General features: G+C 39.2%; 2 protein-coding genes across 3 annotated transcripts in view; both read left to right on the forward strand.

Moving 5' to 3' along the window:
* RIOK2 (RIO kinase 2) overlaps positions 1-6,303 on the forward strand; it is a 30,609-nt gene extending 24,306 nt beyond the window's left edge. The window contains exon 9 of one of the 2 annotated variants that reach the window (XM_074995291.1): positions 5,803-6,303. In XM_074995291.1, the coding sequence (XP_074851392.1) occupies positions 5,803-5,964 (162 nt within the window). In that variant the 3' untranslated portion in view covers positions 5,965-6,303. The remainder of the gene's footprint in view (positions 1-5,802) is intronic. The other variant, XM_074995290.1, reaches the window with a different exon arrangement.
* Positions 6,304-10,528: 4,225 nt separating this feature from the next.
* Positions 10,529-14,510, forward strand: part of LIX1 (limb and CNS expressed 1) — a 48,971-nt gene continuing 44,989 nt past the window's right edge. The window contains exon 1 of the mRNA XM_074994196.1: positions 10,529-10,610. Within this exon, the coding sequence (XP_074850297.1) occupies positions 10,529-10,610 (82 nt within the window). The remainder of the gene's footprint in view (positions 10,611-14,510) is intronic.

A 14,510-nucleotide genomic window follows, 5' to 3' on the forward strand; every position in this document is an offset into this window, starting at 1 on the left:
TGATAATTTCTGCTGGATGCACTTCATTTTCTATGGTTGAAAATCTGTTGATAACTGCAGATGCTTTACTTTGTAAACCAGGTCAGTTTACATTTCATTTGTAAATGGAAATTTAAAACACATACTGCTGATTAGCTCTGCCTCTGTTTTGGAATGGACCCTTATCCAAACATTTTCATAGCATATTTCATTTGTCAAAGGCTGTGTCTACACTAGCCAAAAACTTCGAAATGGCCATGCAAATGGCCATTTCGAAGTTTACTAATGAAGCGCTGAAATACATGTTCAGCGCCTCATTAGCATGCGGGCAGCCGCGGCACTTTGAAATTGACACGGCTCGTCCAGACGGGTCCTTTCGAAAGGACCCCGCAACTTCAAAGTCCCCTTATTCCCTCATAGGAATAAGGGGACTTCGAAGTAGTCGGGGTCCTTTCGAAAGGACGAGCTGTGTCAAAGTCCCCTTATTCCTATGAGCAGATGGGAATAAGGGGACTTTGAAGTTGTGGGGTCCTTTCAAAAAGGAGCCCCGTCTGGACAAGCCGTGCCAAAATGTCCAGATGATAGATGCATAGTACTTCTATAACACTATAAGGGTACATGTTCTGGGAATATTTGGTTTAATATCCAATATGTGACTATGATAGTTATTTTGGTGGACTTTTTCATGCTTAGTAGATTGCAATTTGTGTACAAAGGACTTCAGTTGTTTGAGGAACACTGTAATGGTGATTTGTCCCATTAACTAATGTTTTTTATTTCTGTAGAGAAGCCTTGCTTTACACAAGAGTACCTCTAAAAACTTGGATTCTTTGGTACAGAAACATCCATGGTCTGGCTGGACCAGAGAACTGATCCAGAGCGTGTGGGTCAGGGCCAGAGCCTTCAGCTGTGGGTAGTTGCGTCTGGAGCCTGTGGGTGGGGACAGCAAGTTGCAGCAAGCAGCAGCGAGGATGGGGGCGGGGAGAATCTGGGCAGAGGCAGACTGGGAGCCAGTGGCAGGGACCTCCCCTTTTCCAGCAGATCCCTCATTTGAGACCACTCAGGTTCTGCGTATGCCAGACATGGGAGGTCCAGTCGGTAGTTGTATTATTTCCAGAGTATTTGCCTGCTTTTAGTATATTTTATCTGTCTATATGAAATTATTAAATTTCATGTTGACAGTGTTTATTGGAGATATCCCGTGTGTGCATATAACGTTGTGTATTGACTATTTATTGGAGTAGTTCTGCTCAAAAACTAGTTTCCAGAACTTAAAAGACAATGCATTCTTAATAATCCTTTTATATATACAAGTCACCTGTAATAAGAATTATAACCTTTTAGTGGAATGCTAGAAGAAACTTTAGGACCAGAACCATGGGCAGATATAACTGCTGTAATGGTCCAGGAATCCCTAGCAGAAAGGATGGACTGACATCACTACAGGACAGTCTACAAATTCGTAGAAATGAATGCAGTCTTGTAGGATTCCAGAAGGAGAGAGGCACCACTGAGTCCAGTTAGAAGAAATGATTCCAGAACTTCAGATTTGAAAACACTTGGTGGCAGCAGCAACCTTAATATGGTTGTAGTTTTCTCAATAAGCTATATGTGTTCATGGAAGTACATTAGCATTGTGCTTGCAAAGCAAGTACTCCAATAAACACACAATTCATCTGGGCCTATACATGGAATAATGAGTGCTCTGAGCATTTTAGGGCTTTGTGAAAATAAACAATATTTATTTATATATAATTTGTGTATAGCATCAGGAATTTATATATATGAACAATACAGCATATACTATCTACAAATTTTGGAAACTGTCCAGAAAAGAGACATTAAATTGATCCGTTATAGAAGAAAATCCCAGCTATGGTAAGCTAAAACATTTAATAGCTTTGTCACTGAGATTGTGTTAGCATCATACTGCACTCTCACAGACTTGATTGAACCTTGAGAGGATAACCTAATTCTGCAAAATTTTAAATTAATAAAGCTTTGGTTATTCAAAGCACTCAACCTAGTCACCCACCCTTCACATGATTATGATGAAAGGACAATGCAAACAGGCAGTATAATACTCAGTCTAAGTTTTATGCTTAGATTCACTTCCATCTGAAAAGGATTTTTCCCTGATTGTAGGGACTATGAAGATGGTACGGTCCCTTGTTCCCCATCTGCCTGGATCACTTAAGTATTATTTTTAGAAGTAGATTTGCACAATTCACTGTTAAGAACTTTTTAGTTGCTGCATAGTAGGAATTTTGGTGATATTTGTCAGAGGGACTATGGGAGGTTAACATTCAAATAAGTAGCATCTCACTTATGTTGACTATGGTAACAGAAATCAATCTGTCTTGGTATTTCCATTTAAACATCTGTTACAAATCAAAGCCCTAGTCAGCCTTCAGCATCTCCCTGTTCCATTATACTGTAAGAACTAGTTCTATAGTACAGTGTTTTTTAAACTGTGTTCTATGAACAGCTTGCAGGTGTGCCATGAGTGCTTGCAAAAATACACTGATATATTTTCTGTTATTAAAACCAGATACTGTGATACTGTACAGTGCTACTTCTTCATTGCTATGAAACCTGATTGAATTACTCATTTTGGTTTTGCTGTATATGTTGCTGTTGTTTTTTTCTTTTAAGAAAATTTTCGTAGGTGTTCTGCATAAAAATATTATTGGTTGGTATTCCGTGGTCTCAACAAGTTTAAGAAACACTGCTATAGGAAGCTAGTATTAACAAGAGGAAAGAGATGTAAATGTGCTGTTACCCTTTGACTTGTTGGATGTTGGTATTTATAAAACAGGGAAAAAAGTTTCTATGGTCCAGTTAGCTGACATCAGTGTGATTACTTGTTCAGCGTTTGACCTGCATGAGGAGAGAGGGAGAGACTATACTTAGTGGAAATGTTTGATGTATGCAGATGACAGTAAATAGTTATCCGTAGTCCTGCTTTTTAACATTCAGTATGCTTTTGCTGTCTTTTTTGGTGTTAATGTTGCAAAATTTCTCTCATTCTTCTGTGCATATGCTACCAGAAAAACCCTCTGCTATTTTGAACCACAAGGGGGAGAAGTTTACTTTCAGATTTCTATAAGATACAAAACGTTAAATGGAGTAGTTTGCCTCCTCCCCTGCAAAAAAAGGAAAAAAGTCCAACTGTGAGGAGAAACAATAACTAAACACAGCTTGTCCTATTTTTATTGGGAAAGTAAGCTGCAAGCTTTTTGTGGATTTTTGTTGGTTGGTTTTTTTTTTGGTTTTTTCTTTTTGAACACCCTTGAGATTGGATGTAGAGTCTCTTAAACAGAAAGTAGGGGTACTTAGCTTATAACTTCTCTGTGAAGGCCTGGGCTGCAAAAAGGGTCTCTTCTAAGGTTCATTTCCTACACAGCAGTGATTGGCTAGTGATTTGTAACTGTAAATAGTTATAAAGGCATCTCAAAAAAACTGGGTGATGAACAACAAAATGACAGATGAAATTCAGTGGTGATAGATGCAAAGTCATAGTCATTGGCAAATATAATCCAAACTCTACTTACCAATGATGCCATCTAAATTTAGCTGTTACATCGAGAGGTTTTTTCTTGATCAGCAATTGTGGATAGTTTTTTTTGAAAACACACATTCATTTTGCATCAGCGGTCAAAAAAGCTAACCGAATGTTAGGAACCATTTGGAATGAATAGATGAGACTGGAAACTGCCATAATGCCATTGTATAAATCCATGATATTCCCCTCTAGTACTGCTTGAAGTTCTGATTGCCTCATCTTAGAAAAGGTATATTGAACTTGGCAAAAGTACAGAAACAGTCAACAAAAATCATTGGTGTGGAACGGCTTCCATGTGAGGCAAAATCAAAAAAAACTTTAAGTTTAGAAAAGAGGTTGGGGGAGATAAGGATCTGTAAATGGATGGTGAATGGTGCAGGAAGAAGTGATAAAGAGATGTTATTTACCCTTTCACATCACGCAGGAACCAGAGATTACCCAATGAAATTAGTAGCAGGTTTAAAACAAAAAGTACTTCTTCATACAACACACAGTCAACTTTTAGGGCTTGTTCCCATGGGATGTTGTGAAGGTCAAAAGTATAATATTAGGTGAGTTTATGGAGGATAGGGCTATCAATGGCTATTAGATGGCCAGGGATGCAATCCTGTGGTCTGGGTATCCCTAAACCTCTGACTACCAAAAGCTGGGACTACATGATGGGAGATGGATCACTCAATAAATTGTCCTATTCTGTTCATTCTGCCTGAAGTGACTGGCACCAGCACTGTCAAGACATGATGCTGAGCTAGATGGACCGCCTAATTTTGTGTTTCAATGCTGAGAATAAAAATCTGAGTGTTTCATGCATTATATTGGCACAGCAGTAGCATGTGTGATGAAGATAGTATGTTTTGGCAGGAGAGCATTATGGTGTATCAGAGGAGGTGAGGCTGCAATGTACTTCTAAAATCTCAGCTGACGATTTGCTTGGGCACAATTTTTCAAATATTGTCTCTTCCTTAACTATTCTCCTTATTGATTAGCTGTATTGGTCTCCTCTGAGATCTGTGTCCATATCTAGTTGGTTCATTCTGAGGAATTAAATGAAAGGCGTTACATTAATTGGGCACATTCTCCACTACAAGCAATCTGCAGCCAAAATCTACAAAGCAGAAGCTTGGTGGGGTTTTTTTTTTGTTTTTGTTTTTGTTTTTGTTTTGTTTTTTCTGATAGCAAGTAGGAGCTAGCCTGAATAAACAGCTGCAGAAGATATGTATCAAATTATTAGAAAACCAGGTAAATGGCAATTACTCCTCCTGCTGTTCGTGACCATCTGTGGTTGAGGCTGTGCAAGACACCAAAGAAGACAGTGTCTGCCCTGTAAATTATTGTTACTATATATGCTGCACTGTGTTGAGTGTCTTGCCCCTGTTCAGAGGAACAGCTGAAGAAAGAATTTATAATCATTTCTGCAGACAATACCTTTTAATTTTTCCCCTTCTCTTTGTTGCCAGCGGTAGATGGCTTTGCTGTTTAACCCTCAGTCATTTCCACTTACGTACAGTTCGTTCAATCACTTCAGTGTAGTGTTCCAAAAACAAGTACCAGACAATATAGCCACAAGCCAAGAAATAAGTACAAGTTGCACCTCTTAATATTGGCTCACTCTGCTCTGGGAACATCTGTTGGGGGGCTGGGGCAACAGCCTCAGCAGACCAGCTGGGGACGGCATTGCGCCATGTGGCAGCCCCAGGGAGCCCCGAGGCACAGCCCCATGCCAGCAGCAAGGAGCCAGAGTCTCAGGGAGCACAGGATCAGGGCCAGGGTCCCCTGGCAGCATGGGTCAGGGCTTGGAGCCCAGTGCCAGAGGACCTCCCTTGGTCCCGCAAATTCTCTTGTTTGGGGCCATTCAGGTCCTAACTTTGTCAGACCAGGGAAGAGTAGCTTGGATCAAGGTAACTTTTTTTTTTTTTTAATTTAAAGGCAACAAGAAGACCTGTGACCCCCTGTAGATGGAGATATTTTGGAGCATAAGCTTTCATGGGCAAAGACCTGCTTTGTCTTTGCCCATGAAAGTGTATGCTCCGAAATATCTGTTAGTCTGTAAGGTGCCACAGGACTTCTTGTTGCTTTTGAAGATACAGACTAACTTGGCTACGCCCTGATACTTTTTTAATTTTAAGAGGCACAAAGTCTCCAGGTGACACACAACACAATTTTTAATATCCTGCATAAAGCACTGTGTAAATATAAATGAATGTGTCCTAAAATTTTATGTCATACAAAGAATACTTATGTGGTTTACTTATTTTTAGGAACTGGTGAAACAGAAGATAAAACATCAACTGACTAAGCAACAGAAAGCTGCTCTGAGACGACGGTTACACAAAGGAGAGGCAAATGTTTATACCAAACAGCGTCGAGAAAATATGTTAAATATTAAGTCAAGTTTGGATGCTGCTAGTTTCTGGGGTTAATGCATTGTAACTTCCAATGGAATATCAATACACTTATCTATGATGAATTGAGAATTTACTTTTATGGAAATTGGAATGTTTATAGTCAATAAATTTCACTCTTGTTATTGTAACCTTGTCTTTCTGTTTTGTAGTTTTAAAACAATCTGTAAAACGTATGACTGAAGCCAATTTTTAAATTAAGGATACAGATAAGATAATTTAAAGTGGAATTATGACCTACAGTATCTTTTATAGGCACATTTTGCAATGGATGTTTAGACTGAAAACTGTCCATAAAGTGTTTATTAATGTATGTTTTTACAAAGACAAAAAATTAAAAGGCAAAACTATTCAATATGTCTCCAATATGCTATCAAGCCAATATGTAAGCAGGGGTCTTTGAAGAATCTGAATTGTATGACCTGAAAATAATCAGAAACGAAGTATTGGTTGAATGTCTCTGGTCCTAGATTCTCTGGTCTGGCAACAGACTATGGGTATTGCTGGACCAAAGAGCTCCAGCCACAGAGGTTACCAGCAGCTGTGTGCTCAGCTGCCCCTTTGGCTGAGCCCTACTGGACAGAGTGGGGTGGCCAAAAGCAGCCAGATCTCCACAGTCCAGCAGACTCCCTGCATTTGAACTGTTCAGGTCGTGAGGGTGCCAGACCAGGAGGTCCAATCTGTTTTTAGGTGCAATCAGGTTTTTAGTAAGAATTTGGGCTTTGTACCTGTAGGAAGGTTAATAACCCATAAGCTAATAAGATAGCTGTGAACCTAGCAATTCAAAGCCTCTTCTATAAATCTTGCTCTTATACATCTAGTAAGTTGCCAGTTAGCTTGATGCAGGTGATTCTGGAAATTTTTTATATAAAAAGATCATTACCATAACTTTAAGTACATAATTTGCTCATATGTTTTGAAAATCTTGTAGAAACATAAGCTTCTTTACCCTTTAAGCCAGAGGTTCTCAACCAGCAGACCATAGCCCTCTAGGGCTCCATGAGCAGGCTTTAGGGACTCCATCAAGCTTAGATGGCATTAGACTTATTGGGGCTGAGTCCAAAACCTGAGTACTTTAGCTCTGCAGGGCACACTGTCATGGGGCCCCAGGCAATTGTCCTCTTTATGTCCCCACTCTTGCTCCTCCCCCAGTGCTGAGCCTGGCTTTTATGTGCAGAAAAAGTTGTGGAACAGGGGGGGGCTGTGGCATATTTTTAGCAATAGGACATTTGCAGGGCAGGAGCACACTCAGAAAGAAAAAATTTGAGAACTCATATTAATGCCTGGGGGGAAAAAAACAAAACAAAAAAAAAAGAGGAGAAAGGTTTTGTATGTCTTCTGATTTAATCAGTGGGGGAAGAGAACAGTGTAATTTCTGGGTGCAAATCAGAAAAGTTAGCCTGAAAAATTCAAAAATAGGGTTACGCTTTGAACTAAAACTAGAAAAAGTAGAACTACATTCACCCAAACAACCTTAATTCTTCACGTTTTCCTTGGAACGTGCATGCCTACTTCATGCTAGTTTAAGATGAAGATCTTAGGAAGGAGAATTTTTTTATCGTAATTTTGAAATTAGTACTATGTGCTATAGATATTTTAAATCTCTTGTTTTTGCATCAGTTTGCCAGTAGAGCCAAGAAGGTCGAGACAACTTTGGTTTTGTGAGCACATCTACATGCCTCTGCTGGTATTAAAACTACTATTTGGATTTTGGCCCATCAGAGGGTTATAACCACAGACACAAGGAACATCTACACAGCAATGAAAGACATATGGCTCAGCCTCAGCTGGCTGAGATCAGTTGACTTGGGCTTGGCTGCAGCACTTAAAATTGCTGTGTAAACCTTCAGGCTCAGTCTGGAGCTCAGCACCTGGGTCCTTCTACCCTTGCAGAATTGCAGGAGCCTAGGCTGCAGCTGAACCCCCAACTAGCTCTGCAATTTAACACCCGTGGAGCCTGAGCTCTACAAGTCTGAGTCAGCTGGCATGGCCAGCTGAGGGTATTTATATGTATCACTATACTGCAGTTAGCTAACAGTGTGGTCACTTTCACTTCTGAAATCTTATGTGGAATGGAAAATTGTCCCTATTGTAGTTACTTAGCGGTAAGTGCTTGCATCTACCAGCAGCACATGGTCTTCAACAAAGCAGTAGCACTTTACTGAAGAGATGAAACAAGCATGTGCACTTCACCTTAGTCCACAATATATTAGTCTCCACAAAAGTAAGTCCATGATTTAGCTGGTCTTTCAGGCTATTGATATGCTAAAGGTCTGTGTTGAAGAATTGTCTCTTCATATAACTAAGGTTAGTGATATTGGGGTAGAATTCAGATTGTTGTGATTTCATTGTACATTTCCAGACTTCAGCACTTGCAGGGGTGTTGCATGTATTCTTTCCTTTGCATATCTGTACTCTCACATTTAAGTTCTTTAAAAAAAAGTTGTGAGGGCATCTCACTGGATGAGTCTTTTCTCAGGATGTGTGACAAGATTAAAAAAAAAAAAATTCCAGTATGATGGATGAGCTCAACTTGTTTTCTAATTTAGACATTTTTCTGTCAGAGAGAACAAGTTCCTTTTGATGTGTAGACATTGACAACAAAATTTTTCAAAGTAAGCAACTTGGAAGTAGACTGTTCACTTGTTAAACTTCAAAGTACTCCATTCCTGGGAATGGAATAGTGCTCTAAGGACTTCAGAGTTGGGCTCCCTACTTCAATGATAACTTCAAAGTAGGGGAAATGTGTGTGGACTCTCTGATGGCTACTTTGATGTAGTACTTAACTTCAAAGTTAGTTCCTAGTGTAGACGCACCCGTTCTGTTTAGTTTGGAACCGATTGCTATGTAAAGGTTCAGATGGATTCAATTTTCTGACAGAAAATATGGGATTATGGAAATCCATGCAGTTTGTTTTTCAAAATATTCCAGTAATTCTTTTGAAATACTCATAAGCAATCCTTTTTACATGTTCTCTCAATGTTCTTGGACAGAAACTGGAGTTAGTGAGGAAAGAACTGAATCTCAAAGTTATAGCTTAATATAAATTTATTAAACCTCTTTTTCAACAGTAGAATTCCTGAAATATCTGAAGTCATCAAAGGTCATGATGAAGTTTACACAAGGACTAAACTTTGCAGGGTTCAGTTTACGTTTCATATGTGGTCATTCAAACAAAGTTTACTTTATTTAGAGTGAACTTTGAGAAATGTAGAGGTTAAGTCAATAAGGTTCTTGACAGTCTTAACAAATTCACATATTTAGGAGCAATGAGTGTCTTGATTTTATCATTGTTTTAAATGGCTGCACTTAAGGTAACTTTAGCCTTTACATAGTTTTTTAATCAATCAAACCTCTTAAAAATCAATACACAGAAAAACAAAAAGGCATTTCTTATGGAGTGAATACATAACTTTCAGTACAATATTTGCGTAAAACTTCCAAGTAATTAGATGTAGATATCTTTTAATGATAAAAGCCATATTTCTTGGCAGTTATCACCAAGAAATTTAATTTATTTGAGACTAAAAGAAGAATGGGGAAGTTACCTTTATTGACAAAATGGCTACTTTCTCCCTACTTAAAGGATTTATTTTCATATGTACCATTCTTTGTCCCAGCTTAAATTTAGTTCAGTTTATTCACATTTTAATCAAAAGTACCTGGGAGTTGTACCAGATTCATATCGTATAATTTTGAGATTAATTTCCTTATGCACCCATATATTTGTCAGGGTTTTGATTTTCTTTTTCTTAGTATTTTCCAAAAAAACAAAGCAATGTAGAGGGGTATTACTATAAGTGTTGCTGTCGAGACAAATTGTTACTCCCTGATTCCTATATAATTAGGAAATTAAATTGGAAAATACATTAACAAAACATGAAGTCAAATTGCATTTACAACACGAATCAAAAGTAGTTGAATTTTTTTGTCTCACTCGTATTTTTTTCCAATCTGCAGTTTGTTAATGCTTATTAATGTAGAAGAACAACCATTGCCCTTACTGACTTAAAATAGGAAGCAAAGCTAACTACTTGTTTCATTTTACGTATACGATTTTTACTCTTACATTGAACATCTCTTTGTTATTTCATTGCTAATGCTTCTCTGGAGAGTTCTGCAGAACTTTAGCTGAGTTGTCTAATGAGAGCCTTATGATTTCTCAGTCTCGTCCTAACATTCCAAGAGAATGGGCGGGAGGGAGCTTGTATTAATTCAGCAGAAACCAAAACTATGTCTGTTTCAGCACATTCAATGTTTGGATGAAAGAGAAATGTCTTTCACATGATTAGCTTCTTCTGGTAGCCTGTAGGTGGGTGTGTTTAACAGAAGGAAGTGGTAGGAATGAGCCTGTCAGCCTGCCTTTACAGCTAATTAGCTCAGTATATAACAAAGATAAGTGAGCCAAGGAGGAGGACCCCCTGGAGGATCTTTTGATTCTGGGCAATGTCTGATTGGCAGATGTTAAAAGAGATTCTTTGGTAATCCAGAGCATCAATGAACTGCATAAAATCCGTACAGGGCGGGAATAATTCAGGTATGAGGACACTTTGTGGGTACACTCTGGAAAAGCAGAACCAAGATGGACCGAATCTTGGAGTCCCTGCAATATTTAATTGCCCAAGAACTGCCTCATCGAGACCCTGCCTTTGTATTTAAAGACTGTAAGTACCAAAGAAAGTTTCTTGACTTCTCAAGCAATAGTTTTATTCATGTCAAATTTAAATGTGTTGTTAAGACATTGTGGAGTACAGTACACAAAGCAAATAGTCTACTTTTATGGGACGCAGGATTGCTTTAGTATAACAGCATCATCCATCGTCTGCTTTTATTTTTTTATCATCGTTAACAATACATTTCAAGTGCATATTTTGAAAAGCTAATTGTCTTTCAAAGCATTTCTTTTAAAGGGATAAGTTGATTAAATTCGACAAGTTTTTGAAATCCACTATTTTGGTAATCACAGAAAATGATGTAATTCTACAATAAATATTTACTCTTCCTAACAATTAGTTTATTAGACCAAATGTTTCCTGTAAAAATTTCTAAATGCTGAATTCTCAAATCTGAGCACTTCTATTGAGACTGATATAACAGCAGTACAGTATGTTGCTTTTTAAACCACAGCATGTTGTCTTGCAAATGGAGGAGGGGGGCAAGTCACAATCTATTTCAGACTTCTGAACAAACGAAACAAACACTTTGTGGTATTTTGTGTGACAACAAATCTGTCAAACTGTTCAATTTTCCTTTCAAAACAGATCAGGCAATTGCTTTGTAAAAGTCTTTATTTTAGCATTTGTATTAAACTACTTTGTATAACTTTGTTTCTGAAGCTAAATGAGATGAATTGCTATACATTGAATTTCTTCATCTCTTGGTAACACAGCTGAAATATATGTGGTTGAAGTTAGCTCTCTGTTTTACTGAGCCTCATTGTAATTCCCTTATTCGTGATATCCATAGGATTACTCAGGGAATTAGGTGTTACTCATGTCGAATAAGGGTATGTGAATCTTGCACACTGTTTCTTACCTACAGTCATATGTCAGTGCCTGGAGAAACAGGAATTTATAAGAAACATTATCCATGTGCAAATTCAGCAAAATGCTACTTTAAACTCCACTATTTTGCAGTTTCCTCCATGATGAATGGGATCACTTAATTTGTCTCCCTAAGGGCAGTTTTTCATTTATGCCACTGCTTTCTGATTGTGATAGTATGGTGCTTGCAGGTGTAATTTTAATTGATCAATTATGTGATATAGAAAGATAAAGCTAACATAGCACTTGACTCTGTTTGCCAACACTTTTTTTCTCAAACATATCAAATTGTAATCTATTTTACTCCATTCAGCATAGTGGGGAAGGCGCTTATTGCATCTTGGCTTCATTTGTCAGCAGCTACATCAACCGCTTACTGCTTTTTCTTTGAAATGTGGTATGAGAGAAACGGGTAAAGGATCTAGAGATCTCCATGTACTGTATATTAACTGTTTCCTAGTGGCCAGTTTCCTGTATTCTTACTTGCATTTAGAAATACTTCTCTGTATAAGCAGTATCACTGCTCATGTAGAAAGGTGCGACTCAGGAATGCGGCAGCTGCAGGGTGGGGGAAGGGGAGAAGGGAATAAAGTATCGGAATAGTGGCCTGAAGTAAGAGACTTGGACAGCTCCATATATAAATAATATCGTTTCTCAGGCCACCCAGCAGGAGAACTTTGTGCTGCTGAGGTAGACGCATGTAATGCTTCAGTCTTGGCACACTGGTCTAAAAGCCAGTGAGAGCCAACATCACAAGGAGGAAAGAATTTGATCTCAGTAGAGGGGAGGAATTGCATTCCCCTTTTTGAGTTTCTGTTGGTGACCAATCCCTAAAGATCAACTGACAAAATGTTGATGGAAAATGTATGAACCGGCTGCCCAGACAGTGATGCTGTGACCACTCAGATCTAGGGACTGATAAAGTCAAAGAGAAAAAGCAGATGCCCAGTGTTACAGATGAATTGGAATGTCTGCTTCATAAGGGCTTTTGGAATCCCAACAGGAAGCACTCATTTTAAGGAATTCTAGTGCAGAAACCGTCCCATCTTATGCCTGATCCTACCATGTGCACCCACGGAAGCCACAAGGTACACAGCTCTGTACTGGAAAAGATCCTAACTACTACATAAACCTGCTCCCACTGAAGCTAGTGGGAAATTAAAATCAAAATGAGACTGCAGATAATGGCATGATCATGAAGAATTTAGCATTCTCCTAACTCACCAGTCCTTGTACTGGAGGCAGTATTTTGTCAGTAGGATTTAATTATACTACAGAATAGGATATCCTTATGAGTATGCCTGTGTGTCTGATTATTTTACAAACATTCCAAGTGAACAGGCTTTAGATATTAGTAGGAATAACCCAATAATGAAATCACATCTGTCAGCTATAATAGTGCTTCTACTACTTGTCACAATGTATTAAGAAAAAACATGATTTTGCCTTTACCTGACTGGGCAAAATAGCAGTGCTGAGTGTTACAAATATTATATGCAGGTCTGGTAGCACAACCACCTCTTTTCAAGATTGCCTGACATGCCCCATTTTAAGGTCCTGTTTTCAGTATCTTACAACTTTCCCAAACTTTAACCACTCAGTCTGAAATTTTTCTATGCCTGCTATCTTCCTTGGGATGAGTTTTGTTGGAAAATGCCAGCCGAACAGTTTCTGATAATAAATCTAGAGGCGGGGCCCAGGGCAAACCATGCCCTAGGAGTGGGGCCCCACCATGGCACAGGCTCCGCCCCTTCCACACTCCACCCTCACCCTGCCTCTTACCCACTTTCCAACCAGCCTGGTCAGGGATTACCTGGGGTAGGTCACAGGCGGCAGATGGCAGTGGCAGCAGGGGTTCACCTCCCCTCCCCCTCACAATCACTGCATGGCGTGAACAACAATCTGCTCCGTTATGTTCCATCCTCCCAGCCCACTGAATTCAGCGTGCCAAGAGGGCACAGTGGAGCAAAGCAGACTGCTTCTTGTGCCAGATGGTGAGCATGGGGGTGGGGCAGGGCAAGGGGAAAGGAGATGACCCCCTGCTGCTGTCACTTGTGCCCTGCCCCAGGTAAACCTCCTCTCTCTCATCTGTAAGATGGCTGGGTGGCTGTGACAGGGCCCCCCAAAAAGCATAGGGCTTAGGGTGGCCACCCCACTTCTTATGGAGGGGACAGCTCTGGGTGGAGGAATACATATTCTAACCAGGTTAAAAAAATTCTGGTGAGCGTTTCTTTGAAAATTCCAGTACACTGCTCAAATGCAGTCGAGACACCAAGGGAGTGGGTTTTGTGTTTGAGTTCAGCTTTCTGCTGGAGTTGTAAAAATCTGTCTAAATTTGGCCAAGTTACAAGCCTTTGAAAACATCTCAGTTCACACGTGCTCTATAAAAACTTCTTAGATATTAGCTGCTAAATTCCAATGGTATTCCATCCAAACTGAGCGGGATCCAGGTTGGAGCTGAGCAGAACTTGCCTTGCAGTTGTAGCTCTGGGCTGCTGCTGCTGCTGTTGCTGCTGCTGTGATGAGTGCGGGCCTGTCACCTTGACTTAAGAGCAGAGCCTGTCTGAAGGATGAATGTGTAAGTGAGTACATGTACAAACACAGCACCGTATGCTGTAGATTAGATTCCAAGGTTGTCATTAAGTGTGTTGTGATACTTCTCAAGAATCTGCATTGTGGATTAGAACCCTATTGTGCAAGGTGCTGTACAGCTACAAAACAGTTAGCTGCCTCATGAAGTTTACAGCTTAAATAGGCTTGGAAGGGCTAGATTTTTGCAGGTAAATGCCAATTTTACCCTATGCAGAGATGAGCCAATCCAAAAATATTTCCATCAATAATCTACATTTACAGATAAGCAAAGTGAGAAAAAGGGTGCTTAAAATTTATTAAAAGTTTGATTTGAGGATATATACTTCAATATGTAATGTTGAAAATTTGTGTTTACTCAGTTGTAGGGACTGGAAAAAGTGAAAAAAATTATCTCTAGTCTATAAATAATTGTCTAATGCTCCATAACTT

This window comes from Carettochelys insculpta, chromosome 5 (genome assembly GCF_033958435.1).
Source record: "Carettochelys insculpta isolate YL-2023 chromosome 5, ASM3395843v1, whole genome shotgun sequence".
NCBI classification, from domain to species: Eukaryota; Metazoa; Chordata; order Testudines; family Carettochelyidae; genus Carettochelys; species Carettochelys insculpta.